This window comes from Triplophysa rosa, linkage group LG11 (genome assembly GCF_024868665.1).
Source record: "Triplophysa rosa linkage group LG11, Trosa_1v2, whole genome shotgun sequence".
Lineage (NCBI taxonomy): Eukaryota > Metazoa > Chordata > Actinopteri > Cypriniformes > Nemacheilidae > Triplophysa > Triplophysa rosa.
The window spans coordinates 20,192,132-20,207,754 of NC_079900.1; the positions used below are offsets into that span (position 1 = coordinate 20,192,132).

General features: G+C 37.8%; 1 protein-coding gene across 2 annotated transcripts; it reads left to right on the top strand.

Annotated features, from left to right (window-relative positions):
• Window positions 1-1,877: 1,877 nt before the first annotated feature.
• zgc:113210 (uncharacterized protein LOC541387 homolog) lies at window positions 1,878-15,057 on the top strand. Of its 2 annotated transcripts, none has more exons than XM_057347172.1 (8): window positions 1,878-2,279; window positions 3,229-3,359; window positions 8,444-8,552; window positions 9,252-9,446; window positions 9,978-11,041; window positions 11,210-11,279; window positions 11,351-11,525; window positions 14,588-15,057. In XM_057347172.1, exons 1-8 carry the CDS (start codon window positions 2,018-2,020, stop codon window positions 14,745-14,747), a joined length of 2,166 nt encoding a protein of 721 aa, XP_057203155.1. In that variant the 5' UTR covers window positions 1,878-2,017; the 3' UTR covers window positions 14,748-15,057. The 2 variants fall into 2 exon arrangements, with proteins under 2 accessions (XP_057203155.1, XP_057203154.1); XM_057347171.1 differs by lacking the exons at window positions 1,878-2,279; window positions 3,229-3,359 and adding exons at window positions 7,711-8,137; window positions 8,222-8,359 and having other exon boundaries at window positions 8,448-8,552.
• The last annotated feature ends 566 nt before the right edge of the window (window positions 15,058-15,623 follow it).

Here is a 15,623-nt window from a genome sequence, read left to right on the forward strand (position 1 = left end):
ATATAACCAATTCTTTCTTTAATCACTTATTCATGCCTTTATTTGCAACGCTGGAATGTCTGAAACAGGCCTTTCTGGCCTTTCTGGCTCCAATCTGTGGAGCCAGAATTCTTGCTAGTTGGTAGGGGATCAAATACTTATTTCACTGACTGAAATGCAAATCAATTTATAACCTTTATATAACATTTTTTCCCCCTGATTTTTTTTAATATTCTGTGTCTATCAGTTAAAATAAACCCACCATAAAAATTATAGACCCTTCATTTGTTTGTAAGTAGGCAAACTTACAAAATCAGCAGGGGATCAAATACTTATTTCCCTCACTGTATATGTTATTTATTTTTGTCCATAACACATTTTTTACTTTCGCAGAGAATGTGGCCATGATGATATACACAGTATTTTGTGTACAGCTGATGTTGTGTTTAGGGACACCCCAAGGGTAATATTCTTATGTCAATCTAAATTGCATGGGAAAACTTGTTTGTGAGTTGTTGAGCTGTAGTTTTTTTTCTGTCATTGACAGGCTGAATGTAAAATATCAATGGACAGTCAGCAGCAGTGTGAAATAAATCAGCCAGTTATTATGATAAAGAAGGAGGTACATGATGTTGAAATTACAAGATGGGACAGCAGTGAAAAGGGTCAGTCATATCATATACCTTCTAACTTTTTTAAGCTTATATTAAAGTAAAGTATAATTGCTGAAACGCAACCATTGAAGTTACTATTTGCAAACCATTACATTTTCCTAAAACAGGAACCCAGGTTGCCCACTGTGGTGAAGATAAGCCTACAGTATAGTAAGCCTGTCATCTATCAAGGATGCTGTAGATAAAGTTCCTTATGTTGACGAAGGAAGCCAAGAAAACAACAACAAAGGCCCCACCCCGAGCAGAATCACTGAAATCAAAGAGAAACATCTCACCTGGAAAAATGACAGTAAATCAAACATTGCGGTTTTCATTCAGCACATGTGCACGACAAACGGATAATTCTTCATTAAGTCAGCAACAGAGTTTAAATGCCCCAAAGCTCATGAGAACTTGCAGTGACGTTGTCTCAATAGACAAGCGTTTTGTTTGCAGCTACTGTTCAAAGAGGTTCAGGTGTTTCAGTCAACTCGAGGTACATCAGAGGAGTCACAAAGGTGAGAAGCCGTACAGGTGCACGCTTTGCGGAAAGAGGTACGCTCAGAAAGGACACCTGTACACCCATCAGCGCACACACACCGGAGAGAAGCTGTATCGTTGTCTGCTCTGTGGAAAAGGCTTCATTCAGAAATGTACTCTGGATATGCATCTGCGAAGTCACACCGGAGAAAAACCATTCACTTGTGGCAAATGTGGCAAAGGATTTACGAAGAAATGTAACCTTAATAAACATCTTTCTTGTCAGTCTTGCAATAGCTGACCAATGAAACTATGATGAACTTTGATATTTGTGCACTTTTTCATTTTTATGTTCACAAAAAAATACAGAAACACATTTTTAATATATGTGGTTACTCCATATGCAAATATGGCGCATCATACTCAACAATAAATACAAAACTGTGCACACTCCTAAATAGTTGTCTTCTCTCCCTCACAAGTAGAAATGACCAGGTGGTAAAATCAGACTTTATTGACCAAGTCAACGGAGCCAAAGACAAGTACAGACAACAATGCATATATAATTGCTGATATTTGACAATCTTCCAGATATCTTCCAGTGTCTTCAACAGAACAAAGAAATGCATATAGGTTTGGAACAATCTGAGTGTAAGTGAATATTGACAGAATTTTCATTTTTTGGGGAAGTATCCCTTTAAGTACGCCTTTCTATAAGCTGCGTTACGGTAATTCTTCCCATGATGCTTTTCTGTTGGACGATATTTATGGTTGGGCTCTGTCTGCACAAATATCGTAATGAACGTAGTGACATTCTCTTTGTCGAGAAAAGTAAACGTAACTTCATTGCGAGATCACGGCGGGAGATGCGAACTGGAATTCGCTTTTTCTAAAATCTCGCGTAAATGACGGACATCATGAACACCGTTGATTTTCAGACGCAGTTAACATCCATAATGGATATGGTGGCGAAAACCGCTGTAGTTGAAATATGCAAACTTTTCGAGGAGAATTACTCTTTGCTGGGTTTAGAGATAACGCGATGTACAAACGAAAACGACTCGCTGAGAAAGAAATGTCTGTTTCTGGAGACCGAACTTCAGGCTGCACGGAGAAACGCCAGTAAGATGAACAGCACTGAAGATTCATTCAGCGGTGGGCTCACAGGTTATTTATACAACTTTCACTGTGTTATAATGCACGATACATGTTGCAATCACATGGCTGTTGTAAATGAACATATTTTGTCAAATGTAAACGCAGAAATGGTTTGTGATCCAAGCCGTTGTAGGTTCAACTCACAAAGGCTGAGCTCGTACCCTTTTGTAACCCCAGACTGTGCGTATATTAAGTGTAACGTTACTGGGTTATTCCTGGGATATCCCATGATTTACTTGCTACTGGTATTTTCACAGAATACTAAAATAATTCACTATTCAATACAAAATACAGTTTACATTTTTTTTTGTCAGCCGTAAAGTGTATCCGAGCATCAGCTAATGTGTGTATTCCTATCACTTTTACATTTTAATCGGATAAAATTGCGATATTGGTAGATTGTTCCCTGCAGATTCACAGCGAAAAGGATGTTCCCTCTGTTATTTCACTAGGTTTACTAATAATTATTGCTATTTTTTATGATGCCAGCATACATTTAGTACAGGACGTTTTTTTTAAATAATAGAATTGGCCATTGAAAACCAGCTTTGAAGATTTGTGCTTTTGAGTTTAGCTTGTATTTTATTTTATTTTTTAATCTTTTTTTCCTTTTTAGAAACCTGTGCTTGCATGTTGTGACATTGTGGATCTATTGGCTGTGTTTTTATTTATTATTAGGGCCCAAGCACTCCAGGTTTTTCTTTCTGAGAATGATCTAATTGGATATTTATATGTAATGTTTAGATGTGATATTTATATAAATGTGGTGGATTTAAATACAAGCTCTTCATCTTCAAGCTCTTCAGTTGATCCTCACTTTTTCATGTCAAATGTATTTCATGTACATTCCTCTATTTTTTTAATTCATGCACCTTTGGTGCACAGCCCTGTATCGCTGCTTGCAGCTATATTAATTAATATTATTTATCAATATTATATTATTATTTTATTTAAACAGGCACTGGACATCGTCCTACAATTGACAACGTGTTCGGTAAGGAATGGTGCATGAACCTATGGAGGCACGAGGAGTCAAACTTTGTACAAAATGAGGACACAAATCTGAGCTCTTCAGTCAGCGCTGTAGAGGTTGGTCTTACATATGACTATTGATGTACTGTACATGAAAAAAATATTTTTAAACACCTTTAAATATGTTTATCTCTGTTTTTAGACCATAAATTTGCTGGATGATGAACCAGACATGATATTGATTAAAGATGAGACATTTGAAGATTCCTCAAGTAAAAAGAAAACGGAAGAAAAAAACAACCATCTGAGAAGTAAGAGAGACCTTGAGAACATGCTCTTTATTATTTTGTGCTATAAGAATGATCTTCTGAGCTGCATGTGTGCTTTCTGGAATTGCAGGACCTGACATGGGCAGCAGTGAGAGATGTGTGGCCAAAAGTTCAACAGATTTCATCACATACACGATACCTTCAGATGACCACGTGCAATCGAACGTACAGCAGACACAAGCTGAAAAACAATCTTTTGATGGAAGACCTTCAACACATGGAGACAGTACAACAGAGCCACATTTGAACCCTGATGAGTTTGTTGGAATATTTCCTAGAAATATGAATTTCAACAGTATACAAAACAATACAACTGCTTCAGAAGATAAGAAAATTGAATGTGTATTCTGTGGGAAAACCTTCAACTATTTAAGTAATCTGAAAACACACATGCGGACACACTCCGGAGAAAAACCTTACGCCTGTACAGTTTGTGGCAAACGCTTCGCTCAGAAAACATATCTCAGAATACACCAGCGCATTCATTCTGGAGAGAGGCCGTACACGTGCATGGACTGTGGAAAGAGTTTTTCTCAGAAGAGTTCTCTCAATGTTCACCTCCGAAGTCACACTGGAGAAAAGCCTTATAGTTGTGTCGAATGTGGTAAAAGTTATACATACAAACATGGTTTTAATACACATCAGTGCTCTAGTTAGCCTAGAATATACGCAAGTGAATTATCTATTTATTAAGCTTAGCTTTAGTCTGAAACTTTGAAGTCAAAAAGTCACTGCCACAAGAAATAAACTGATCCTGCCCCATGAACCACTAAAAAGAAACTTTTCACAAAAGATTACTGACAAACCTAAATAGGTGGTCATATGTCAATTTTGCGTAACAACAGCTGTCTAGTTCATTATATATAGAATAAAAGGACAATGTTTTTTCAGCAGCATCTGGAGTTACATGAATAACAATACTTTAGACCGCTATGGAAACAGACAGCAACAGGTTTGGGGAGAAAAAAGTTCCTGGGAAAAAGTTCCTGGGACAAATTGTTCCAGGTAATTTCGGTGGAAATGTGGCAAATGATACTCATGACTCATCAAACCCATAGCCGACCAACTTCAGGCCACGTTTAAGCACCTGTTGGCATCGTTTCTGCCTTGTGTTCTGCACTGTTAATACTAGTTAGACCAGAGGTGCCCAATCCTGCTTCTGGAAATCAACTGTCCTGCAAAGTTCAGCTCCAACCCTAATAAAATACACAAGAACCATCAAAGTCATGTCTGTAGGATCACACCGTGTGGACATCAGATGCAATGCACAACATTTACAAAAAGCAACCGTTTTAGCGTTATGACATCTTGTCATATTTGGCAGATGTAAATCCAGACATAAAATAGATGTCTGCCAGATGTATGTGTGCAATCAGGGGTGTGGACACTGTGTTACTGTGTAAAATAACAGGCTGGTGAATTAACACCGGACGCGACCGACGCGACAACCTGCTTGTTCTTAATGGGTTTGTCGCACTGCGCCGCATCCAGTGTGGACAAAATTAAAAATTATAATGGGTTCTAATGCGTTTCTAATGTCTTTTGTTGTGCTGCGTCCGAAATCGCATACTGTGACAGTATGTACTGAATTTGAATAAGTACCTATACCTATCGGCCGTCAAAACAGTACGTTCTATACAGGTGCTGGTCATATAATTAGAATATCATCAAAAAGTTGATTTATTTCACTAATTCCATTCAAAAAGTGAAACTTGTATATTATATTCATTCATTACACACAGACTGATATATTTCAAATGTTTATTTCTTTTAATTTGATGATTATAACTGACAACTAATGAAAATCCCAAATTCAGTATCTCAGAAAATTAGAATATTACTTAAGACCAATACAAAGAAAGGATTTTTAGAAATCTTGGCCAACTGAAAAGTATGAACATGAAAAGTATGAGCATGTACAGCACTCAATACTTAGTTGGGGCTCCTTTTGCCTGAATTACTGCAGCAATGCGGCGTGGCATGGAGTCGATCAGTCTGTGGCACTGCTCAGGTGTTATGAGAGCCCAGGTTGCTCTGATAGTGGCCTTCAGCTCTTCTGCATTGTTGGGTCTGGCATATCGCATCTTCCTCTTCACAATACCCCATAGATTTTCTATGGGGTTAAGGTCAGGCGAGTTTGCTGGCCAATTAAGAACAGGGATACCATGGTCCTTAAACCAGGTACTGGTAGCTTTGGCACTGTGTGCAGGTGCCAAGTCCTGTTGGAAAATGAAATCTGCATCTCCATAAAGTTGGTCAGCAGCAGGAAGCATGAAGTGCTCTAAAACTTCCTGGTATACGGCTGCGTTGACCTTGGACCTCAGAAAACACAGTGGACCAACACCAGCAGATGACATGGCACCCCAAACCATCACTGACTGTGGAAACTTTACACTGGACCTCAAGCAACGTGGATTCTGTGCCTCTCCTCTCTTCCTCCAGACTCTGGGACCCTGATTTCCAAAGGAAATGCAAAATTTACTTTCATCAGAGAACATAACTTTGGACCACTCAGCAGCAGTCCAGTCCTTTTTGTCTTTAGCCCAGGCGAGACGCTTCTGATGCTTCCTGCTGCTGACCAACTTTATGGAGATGCAGATTTCATTTTCCAACAGGACTTGGCACCTGCACACAGTGCCAAAGCTACCAGTACCTGGTTTAAGGACCATGGTATCCCTGTTCTTAATTGGCCAGCAAACTCGCCTGACCTTAACCCCATAGAAAATCTATGGGGTATTGTGAAGAGGAAGATGCGATATGCCAGACCCAACAATGCAGAAGAGCTGAAGGCCACTATCAGAGCAACCTGGGCTCTCATAACACCTGAGCAGTGCCACAGACTGATCCACTCCATGCCACGCCGCATTGCTGCAGTAATTCAGGCAAAAGGAGCCCCAACTAAGTATTGAGTGCTGTACATGCTCATACTTTTCATCTTCATACTTTTCAGTTGGCCAAGATTTCTAAAAATCCTTTCTTTGTATTGGTCTTAAGTAATATTCTAATTTTCTGAGATACTGAATTTGGGATTTTCATTAGTTGTCAGTTATAATCATCAAATTAAAAGAAATAAACATTTGAAATATATCAGTCTGTGTGTAATGAATGAATATAATATACAAGTTTCACTTTTTGAATGGAATTAGTGAAATAAATCAACTTTTTGATGATATTCTAATTATATGACCAGCACCTGTATAATATGAGTAGTAGGAATACATTTTGGTCATACTGCGTCCGTCATGTTTTATTGTCATGTGACCCGTATGCTCTTCGACCTATGACGTATTAACAACAACCTACACCTGAGAGTTGATAAAAAACATAATTTAGTCACGAGAAATTCATTTATTGGCACTTTCATTAAAAACGGACGTCCACCTTAAAGTTTACCGCTATATTTATTTGATTTACTTTTGAAATTTGACCGTTGCTCAGCTCCCGTGGCATCATGGGATAGAGAAGCGTCCATCCGATCCACACTCACGAATCTCGGCGGAAGTAGTAGACCATCCGGGTATTTCTCGCCTACTGTTTTTTTTTGCATACTGAGGTTTCGGACATACTATTCATGACTCATACTCATTTTCGCCTACTATACAGTATGGAAGTAGGCGATTTCGGACGCAGCCACGGTCTTAGAGTTGGAACTGAGCTCTGCCGGACGGTCGATTTGAAGAGCCTTGAGAGAGATGATTTATAAAAAGCAAAACTACTCGTAATCAACAACAGTTTTTTGGGGCGGGGGGAGGGGTTAGTTATAGGACATTTTATACCTCAGATTTATATTTTTACTGTCATCTTTTGTCTTCCTTAAGGTTTTTGTGTTGTTATTATCTACATAACTGTTTAAATAAAATTTTACAGATGTAAGATTTGTTTTTTTACTGTTGATAATTTAGTGGTTTATTTTTTAAACGCCTTTAAAAATGAGTACGAATACACATTCACCATGGCCAATAATTGTTTAAAATGATTGCATTTAAAATACACGTTATTGTTTTGTCATATTTAAAAATGTTATTTTAAAAGTATAAATTACTCTAAATATTGAGGATTCTTGAGTTGGTTAAGGGTCTCTTGGGGAAGTCTCCGCCTGCTGCAAAGCCACGCGTGTGAAGCTCGTGTATGCGATGGTTTACGGTAATTCCTCCCATGATCCTTTTTGTCTAACGCAGAGCTTTGTTTCTGTAAAAATATCACAATTAACGAAGTGGCATTGATGGTTTAGATCATAAATAAGCAGTTTTAAGGATTTAGGGAGGCATCTTTATCATTTCTTGCATTCTTTAAAGGTCCAGTAAATGACGGACATCATGAATAGTGTTGGTTTTCAGACCGAGTTAACATCCATAATGGAAACGTTGGCTAAAACAGCTGTAATTGAAATAGGCAAACTTTTACAGGAGAATTCCTCATTGCTCCGTTTAGAGATATCGCGATGCACGCGTGAAAACGAATCTTTGCAACAAAAATGTCTGTTTTTGGAGAAGGAACTTAAAGCTGCGCGGAAAGCCGCTGGAAAAGTGAAGAGGACGGAAGCTTCTTTCAGCGACGGCTCGACAGGTTATTCATTTACGTTTGTAGATGCACAAATGAGTACCTGTATGGAGCTTTAGATAACTACTGCACTGCATGTATGCTTTACAGACACTGGACATCGTCCTGCAATTGACAATGTGTTTGGCAAGGAATGGTGCTTGGACTTATGGAGACACGAGGAGGAGTCAAATGTTGATCAAAGTGAAGACACAGATCTGAGCTCGTCGGTCAATACAGTAGAGGCGGGTTTCACATACAGATCTGCTCTTGACGTACGTGTATCTCTGCATAACACATTGTTTATGTATTTGTTTTGTTTTGCAATTTTAGCCAGTAAGTTTGCTGGATGAAGAATCAGACATGGTCATGATCAAAGAGGAGACATTTGATAACTGCTCTTCAGATAAAACAGAGGAAGATCAAAACAGCAGTTTGAGAGGTATGTGCAGAGCAGACAGAACAGGTATTATATCGCAAAATGCATACAAAACCACATTTTTACATACGATTTGTGATGTTACGTGCCACTCGAACCAAAAATGCATTCTTCATAAATGTGACCCTGGACCACAAAACCAGTCATAAGGGTCAAATTTTTCAAGTAAATATGCCATTGATGTATGGTTTATTAGGATCGGACTTTATTTGGTTGAGATACAAAATTTAAAACTCTGGAATCTGAGGGTGCAAAAAATCAAAATATTGAGAAAATCTCCTTTAAAGTTGTCCATCAGAGGCGCTGTAGCAGGCCGTTGCTAAGAAGAAACAGGTTTGTTTTAATGCTCTCTATTGGCTCACCGCTGAAATGATGTTGTGGAGAGTAGATGAACCCGAAAGCAGAAGTTCTAAGCTTTACGTAGATACCAAACGTGAGTGGGTAATTCTCAAAGAGCGGACAGCAGCGAGTGAAGTTTGTAGGCGTGTTTCAAGAAGTGTTGATATATTTACGGTAGCAAGTTTACAAAATATCTTCATGGAACATGATATTTACTTAATATCCTAATGATTTTTGGCATAAAAGAAAAATCGATCATTTTGAATGTATTGTTGGCTATTGCTACAACTACCCGTGCTACTTATGACTGGTTTTGTGGTCCATAGTCACAAATATGTTGTCTGTTTTCTTAAACCATTACAGGTGCGATCCAAAAGCAAATAAAACAAATTCTCCCAGAACTAGACTCGAGCAAACTTCAAAATGTGGTCAAGCATCTTGCTTTTGTGGTGGGTGTGGAGAAGACAGAGGATCTTTCCTTAGTGGAGGTGACTGATCTTCAGGACTTTCTGGAACCAATACAATGTCGAAAACTCGTGAAAACATTTAAGCAAAAAGGTAAAAAAAATCCTTATAAATACTAATAGTAAGTAATATAAAGATGTAAACAACTTAAACAACATATTGTATGTTGGTGCAATTTGCAATTTTTAACTCTGCCTTTTGCACCATGCTAAATGGTTAGGAAATATATAACAGTTCAATTTGCAATAGTTTTTTTCTTCACGGAAGAGTTTAAACATGAACTGTTTCAAAACATTGACCTGTATCTCATTTGAATCGAAATGCAAACAAGTGCATTCTAATGTCAACCTTACCACAAAAAAGTTTTTAGCAAGGTTTTCACCATACTGATAGCACAGATGTCTACGTTTGGTTGTTTACCCATGTAAGATCTCTCCTTAAAGTTAAAGTTTTTTAAGCGTTTTATGTTGTTTTTTAACTTGAAGCATGATTTTCCATAGTCAGGTAAGTGCATCAGTGTATCATCAGGGGTTTAGGAAAATACAAACAGATGGTTTAATATATCGGTAAGGTACATTGTCACCCTTTTTAATGTAAACCTGTATCTCTTTACCTCTTTCCAAGATTTTTTCCAAGAAAGCAATGAACAAAAACATACCGAGATCACACCGAGAACCGAGAAACAGAGAACGCCTACTGAGATCACGCTCACTCCATTATCATCAGTTGAATCCCTTCCTGAACAGACCTTCATCCCCTACTGTCCTTCAAATTCCATTTGGATCAGAAACTTCCAGGTTCCGTGGGACCGCATGTCTACTGATCTCGCTCATGCGACATCCACTGGAAAGAGGGCTCGACCTGGATCAAGAAGGGAGTTTGTTAGAATTGTCGTGGCAGCCATGCAAGTCCTATGCCCAAACCCGAACTTGGCGGCGTGCGGGGAAGTGGCGCGATACATTGTGTCTACGTACCCCCTGACATTTGGAGACATCTCTGAAGAAGGAGAACAATTAGGAAACGGTTACAGTTTCTTACAAAGACAACTTAAAACCAGAGTAGAGCACGTGAACAGAGACATTTTGGAACACAGGATCCGTCGACCTAGAAGCCTAACAACCAAAAGAGGCGCAAACCAGGACGACTGCGAGTTAAAAAAAGTCAGATATGTTAAAGTGGACAGCTACGGATGCATTAACTGGCAACCGCCCTCCATCCCAGAAGGGGAGACTCCGGATACTCTTGAAATGAAGAGAAAGGTTGCGGCGGAGATCTTTCAGTCCGCAGGCCCGAGAGCCGCCGAGCTGCCCAACGTTGATGACCTGATGCAACAGACTTACGTGTACCAACGACACATGATAAACTCGTGCCCTTCACCCACCATCAGCGAAATAGAGCTTCACTGGCCTTTCCTGTTCACAGAAAGAGGACTGTGCAGGCACTTCCAGACGCTGACCGGGATTGACATCAGAAGTCGGTTAGGTGAAACCTTTAATATCAAAGCCAAGAGGATTTTGAGGTACTTCTATAGTCAGAAGCTGAGGTGGAGTGAAGAGATCCAGAGTTTCTTGAGTGAGATCGAGGATGACGGCGCTGAAGCGAATAATAACAAGACTGCCATATCTGCCATCTTGTTACTGATGAAACACTTCAAGGAAAAGGAAACATTTATATTCATCTCGGCAGGTGTAAGTAAGAGATGGGTGCTATTGACGGGAGGGTCTTGAAGGGATATTTCAGCCAAAAATAGAAATTCTGTCATCATTTATTCACCCTCATGTCATTCAAAAACTGCATATGAGAAATTGGTGCTTTTGTCTCCATACAATGGAAGATTGTTATCTTTTGTTTATCAGGAAGCTTCAACCAAGATGTCCATTGAAAAGGAGATGACCCTACCAGCAACACCAAGGCTCATCATGCTTGGCAAGAGATTTTTATCAAACACAATGTGTCAAACTCTTTGCTTGGTTATTTATTTACAGTGACTATTTCAGGTGATAAATTACTGACGTCATCCAAGTGGTTCATCAGCATCGAGGGCAGAGTCACACATTCTATAGACAACCAGCTTGACTTCATGGCAGCGTTGTCTGTGTTCTTCAGCTGCTTCTATGTTTTTAATATAGAGTACCAGGAGTCAGCCAGTACCACCCTAGAGCTCATTCAGAGGTGAGTGAACATTTCTTTGTTTTTTTATAAATACTACTTACATTTTGACACACAGTACTGTTTGGGTGGTTGGCATCTGTGGTGCATTACTGGAGTGGACTTTCATAATGTCTGCAAGACTTTATATGATGATCGGAGCACAAATAATGAGGAGACGGGTCATCAGCTTAACACTTTATTATAAGCAAAGGAACCACCATGTATCATCAAACATGTAGACAAGATGATGAATAAAGTAATTTAAACAATCAGTGTTACATAATACAGTGAATAGCAGGGGTACATTCATGTTCGATACATAAACGTGCTGGTAAATTAACAAATGATTCATGTGACAGATTAAATACATCCAAATGGAATAAGTAAGGGATAATGTATCACACTGAAGGGGCTTATTTCGCGATAACAGCTGGCTGCTTGTACATTATCCCGCTTATTACATGGCTACTATGGAGGACTAAACCTGCAAAAATTATAAATAAATGTATAAATAAATAAATATATAAACGAATAAATGTAATAATATGAAAATAAATAAAGGAATGAATGGTTTGATAAAACAAAATAATTCGTTTTAGCTATTATTGATCTTAGCTTTAACTTTTCATTTTTTAAATTGATTTTTTATTTTTTGTGTCCATTTTTTAATTATTATTATTTTTAGATTATTTTATTTATCATTTCCTTTTATTTTTACAGTTATTTATTTATTTATTTATTTATACGTTTATTTATTTATTATCGCATGTATTTATTTCCACTTTTATTTATTTATTTATTCTTGAATTTATTCTTACTTTTCTGTGTCTTGTATGATAATTAGATGGGTTGGTCTTGCCTACTATTGGTTCAGCGTAGATTGAAGTGTTTGATCGATTACTCTTGACTTGTTTTGGACTAACGTCACGTCACTCACTGATCGTTTGCTTCGTGTATAACGTTAAGTAACTATGGCTGGCGCACAATTACCTAGAGAGTTACAGCATTTAGCCAATGAAGTCGATAACCATGCATCAAATGACTATGTGTCATTCAGATTAGATGCACTTATTGATGATTTATTACAGATTGATGGTGAGATAAATGACAAAGTTCTTCCTCAGTTGTTAGCCTCTTTGCAGCACATTCAAAGTCTGTGCGAGTCAGAGGGTGCTATGGTGGCGTTACAGTTCAACTGGTGAAAATCATAAAGCACAAATTGTAATAAGGTTTAAAGTGATAGTTATAAGCAGCCTTTCGGTTAGAAAAAGCGTAAAGATTTAATGTAACATGATGTAACATAATGTAAATGAATTGAGACATAGTGAACTTAAGTCACAAGTTAACACGGTAGTAATGAGCATCGTTCTTTCACTACAGGGGCCATCAAATGGAAACCATTCCTTCTAAAAAGACGTGGTTACTAAACGGTACTCGTAAACTACATTACATAAGAGATAAATAACACAGAGGTCACAAGTTAAGACGGGCATATTCCCTTAATTCATCCAGCTGCATATTGTTGTGTGACATCTTGATATTATTGCAAAGATCTGCAGCAGCTAGCCTCGTGAAATAGCTTAGTGTGATTGTTACCGTAGTGACACGCTGCCTCGCTTTTTTGCATGGGTACGAATCCCGTGTCAAATCGCTTTGTTTATTTTTTCACCTCGCTTCAGCCGTTACGGGCGATCATACCAATAATTTGCAATCTTAACAAGAATGTCAAAATCATGTAACAAGAAAGTCTGTGTTTATTAGACATCTTAATATCAAGTCGTCTTGTGCTTTCAGAATCGACGAATCTGCTGAGGTCGTTCATGCACCTCTTTGGCAGAGGACCTGTAACCGCAACTTGGTCACCACATTAGAACCCTCTGACTCGCACAGATTTTGAAGAACTTTTGTCATTTATCTCGCCGTCAATCTGTAATAAATCATCAATAAGTGCATCTAATCTGAATGACACATAGTCATTTGATGCATGGTTATCGACTTCATTGGCTAAATGCTGTAACTCTATAGCTAAATGTGCGCCCGACATAATTACTTAACGTTATACACGAAGCAAACGATCAGTGAGTGACGTGACGTTAGTCCAAAACAAGTCAAGAGTAATCGATCAAACGCTTCAATCTACGCTGAACCAATAGTAGGCAAGACCAACCCATCTAATTATCATACAAGACACAGAAAAGTAAGAATAAATTCAAGAATAAATAAATAAAAGTGGAAATAAATACATGCGATAATAAATAAATATAAAAATAAATAAACGTATAAATAAATAAATGTAAAAATAAAAGGAAAAAAAAATTGGACCATGGTGTTGGAGAGGTTGAACTGGAAGATACAGATTCTGTTGGCAGGCATCTTTTATATACATAACAAGCTGATTTAGGAGTACTTTCTTAAAGTGACAGGACTAATCTGTGGTCCATATAGGCACATAACCAATCTGTGGAGCCAGAATTCTTGCTAGTTGGTAGGGGATCAAATACTTATTTCACTGACTGAAATGCAAATCAATTTATAAACTTTATATAACATTTTTTTCCCCTGATTTTTTTAATATTCTGTGTCTATCAGTTAAAATAAACCCACCATAAAAATTATAGACCCTTCATTTGTTTGTAAGTAGGCAAACTTACAAAATCAGCAGGGGATCAAATACTTATTTCCCTCACTGTATATATGTTATTATTATATATGTTATTAAAATACATATTTATATTTAATTTGTCAAAAGAAAAACTGTCAAAACAATTTGCTGCATCCAGGTTACCGTGTTATTAGCTTTGAGAGGTTGTTATCTGGGAATAACGAACCCGCAAATGTTGCGACTGGCCAATCAGAATCAAGCATTCCAACTAGCCATGTAATAATATGGAATAACATTTGCTTCTCATTTGAGTATCCTGTTTCACATGTGTCACACTACAGAAGTAAAAATTGTTGTAAATATTTTTAAAGATGATTAATAATTAGAAAATGATTACACAACCACACTGTGTAAATGATTAAGCATGAGTAGCCTTTGCAAAATGAATGTATTGTCTAACAATTAAAATGCTGTTCCTTAGGTTTTTCGTAAGGATTAATCCAGAAGGCACCAAGTGTACGTCAAAATCGGGCACAAGTCGAAGGACAGGGTCATCTGTCCAAAGAAAACACCAAAACTTGAATCCTCGTGTGGCTACATTTATGCGGAGGATTGCTGAATTTGAGTCAAACTTTGGCTGATGGTACTGTATCTTATGTATTATATTGTATGAGATGAAGGATGTCCCTTAAGTAAAAGGATTATTAATTGATCGAATATTCTGTTTGTATTGTTTCAGTGCGCTCTTAATCATATGCACTGACTACTGCTTACTAACAGAATTAATGATTATTTTTATAATTTTTTTTACCCTTGTTACCTTGTTTTATTTACACTGTTCTGCTGCAATGTTGCTGGAATGTTTGTAGTACTGTTTTATTATCAGTTGTTATATTTCATTCAATAACTGTTTATTCAAGTTATTCATGCAACAATAAAAAAGGTATCAACTATCAAATCTAGTGTTTTTGTGAGTTCCAGCAGTGATGTTTTGTATCACTTTACCGATAAAATGACAATAAGCAAGTTATAGATATCCCTAGTGGGTCTTGGCATGATTATCTACAGCCAAACCACAGCCGTACTGATATACAGACATTTAAAGTACTACCATCTATGTGCTTTGTAGGATGATTACAGGTAGGATATTAATTACAGCTTGACATTTTGATCATTTTTTCCATTGATTGAGAGTAATCTAGGAACCAGTGCCCAGCTGGTAAGAAAAGTAGAAAGACATAACGTGACTTGTAGCAACCTCTCAGGACACCCAAGCAACCACATAACAACCAACCCTGCACATTTCGAGCATCCTAGCAATGCATTAAATAGAGAGTTCACCTCATCTACTCGCCCTCAAGTTGTTCCAAACATGTATGCATTTCTTTGTTCTGTTGAACACAAAATGAGATATTATGAAGAATGTGGTAAATCCAAACAGTTCTGGGGCACCATTGACTCCCAAAGTAGTTTGTTTCCCACTAAGGTACTCGGTAGTGCCCCAGAACTGTTTGATT

Coding starts and splice junctions, on each gene's coding strand:
- zgc:113210 (XM_057347171.1), top strand. CDS start 7,876: ATGACGGACATCATGAATAGTGTTGGTTTTCAGACCGAGTTAACATCC. Junction 8,360..8,447: donor GGTCAATACAGTAGAGGCGG/GTTTCACATACA, acceptor AATTTTAGCCAG/TAAGTTTGCTGGATGAAGAA. Junction 11,526..14,587: donor ACCCTAGAGCTCATTCAGAG/GTGAGTGAACAT, acceptor GCTGTTCCTTAG/GTTTTTCGTAAGGATTAATC.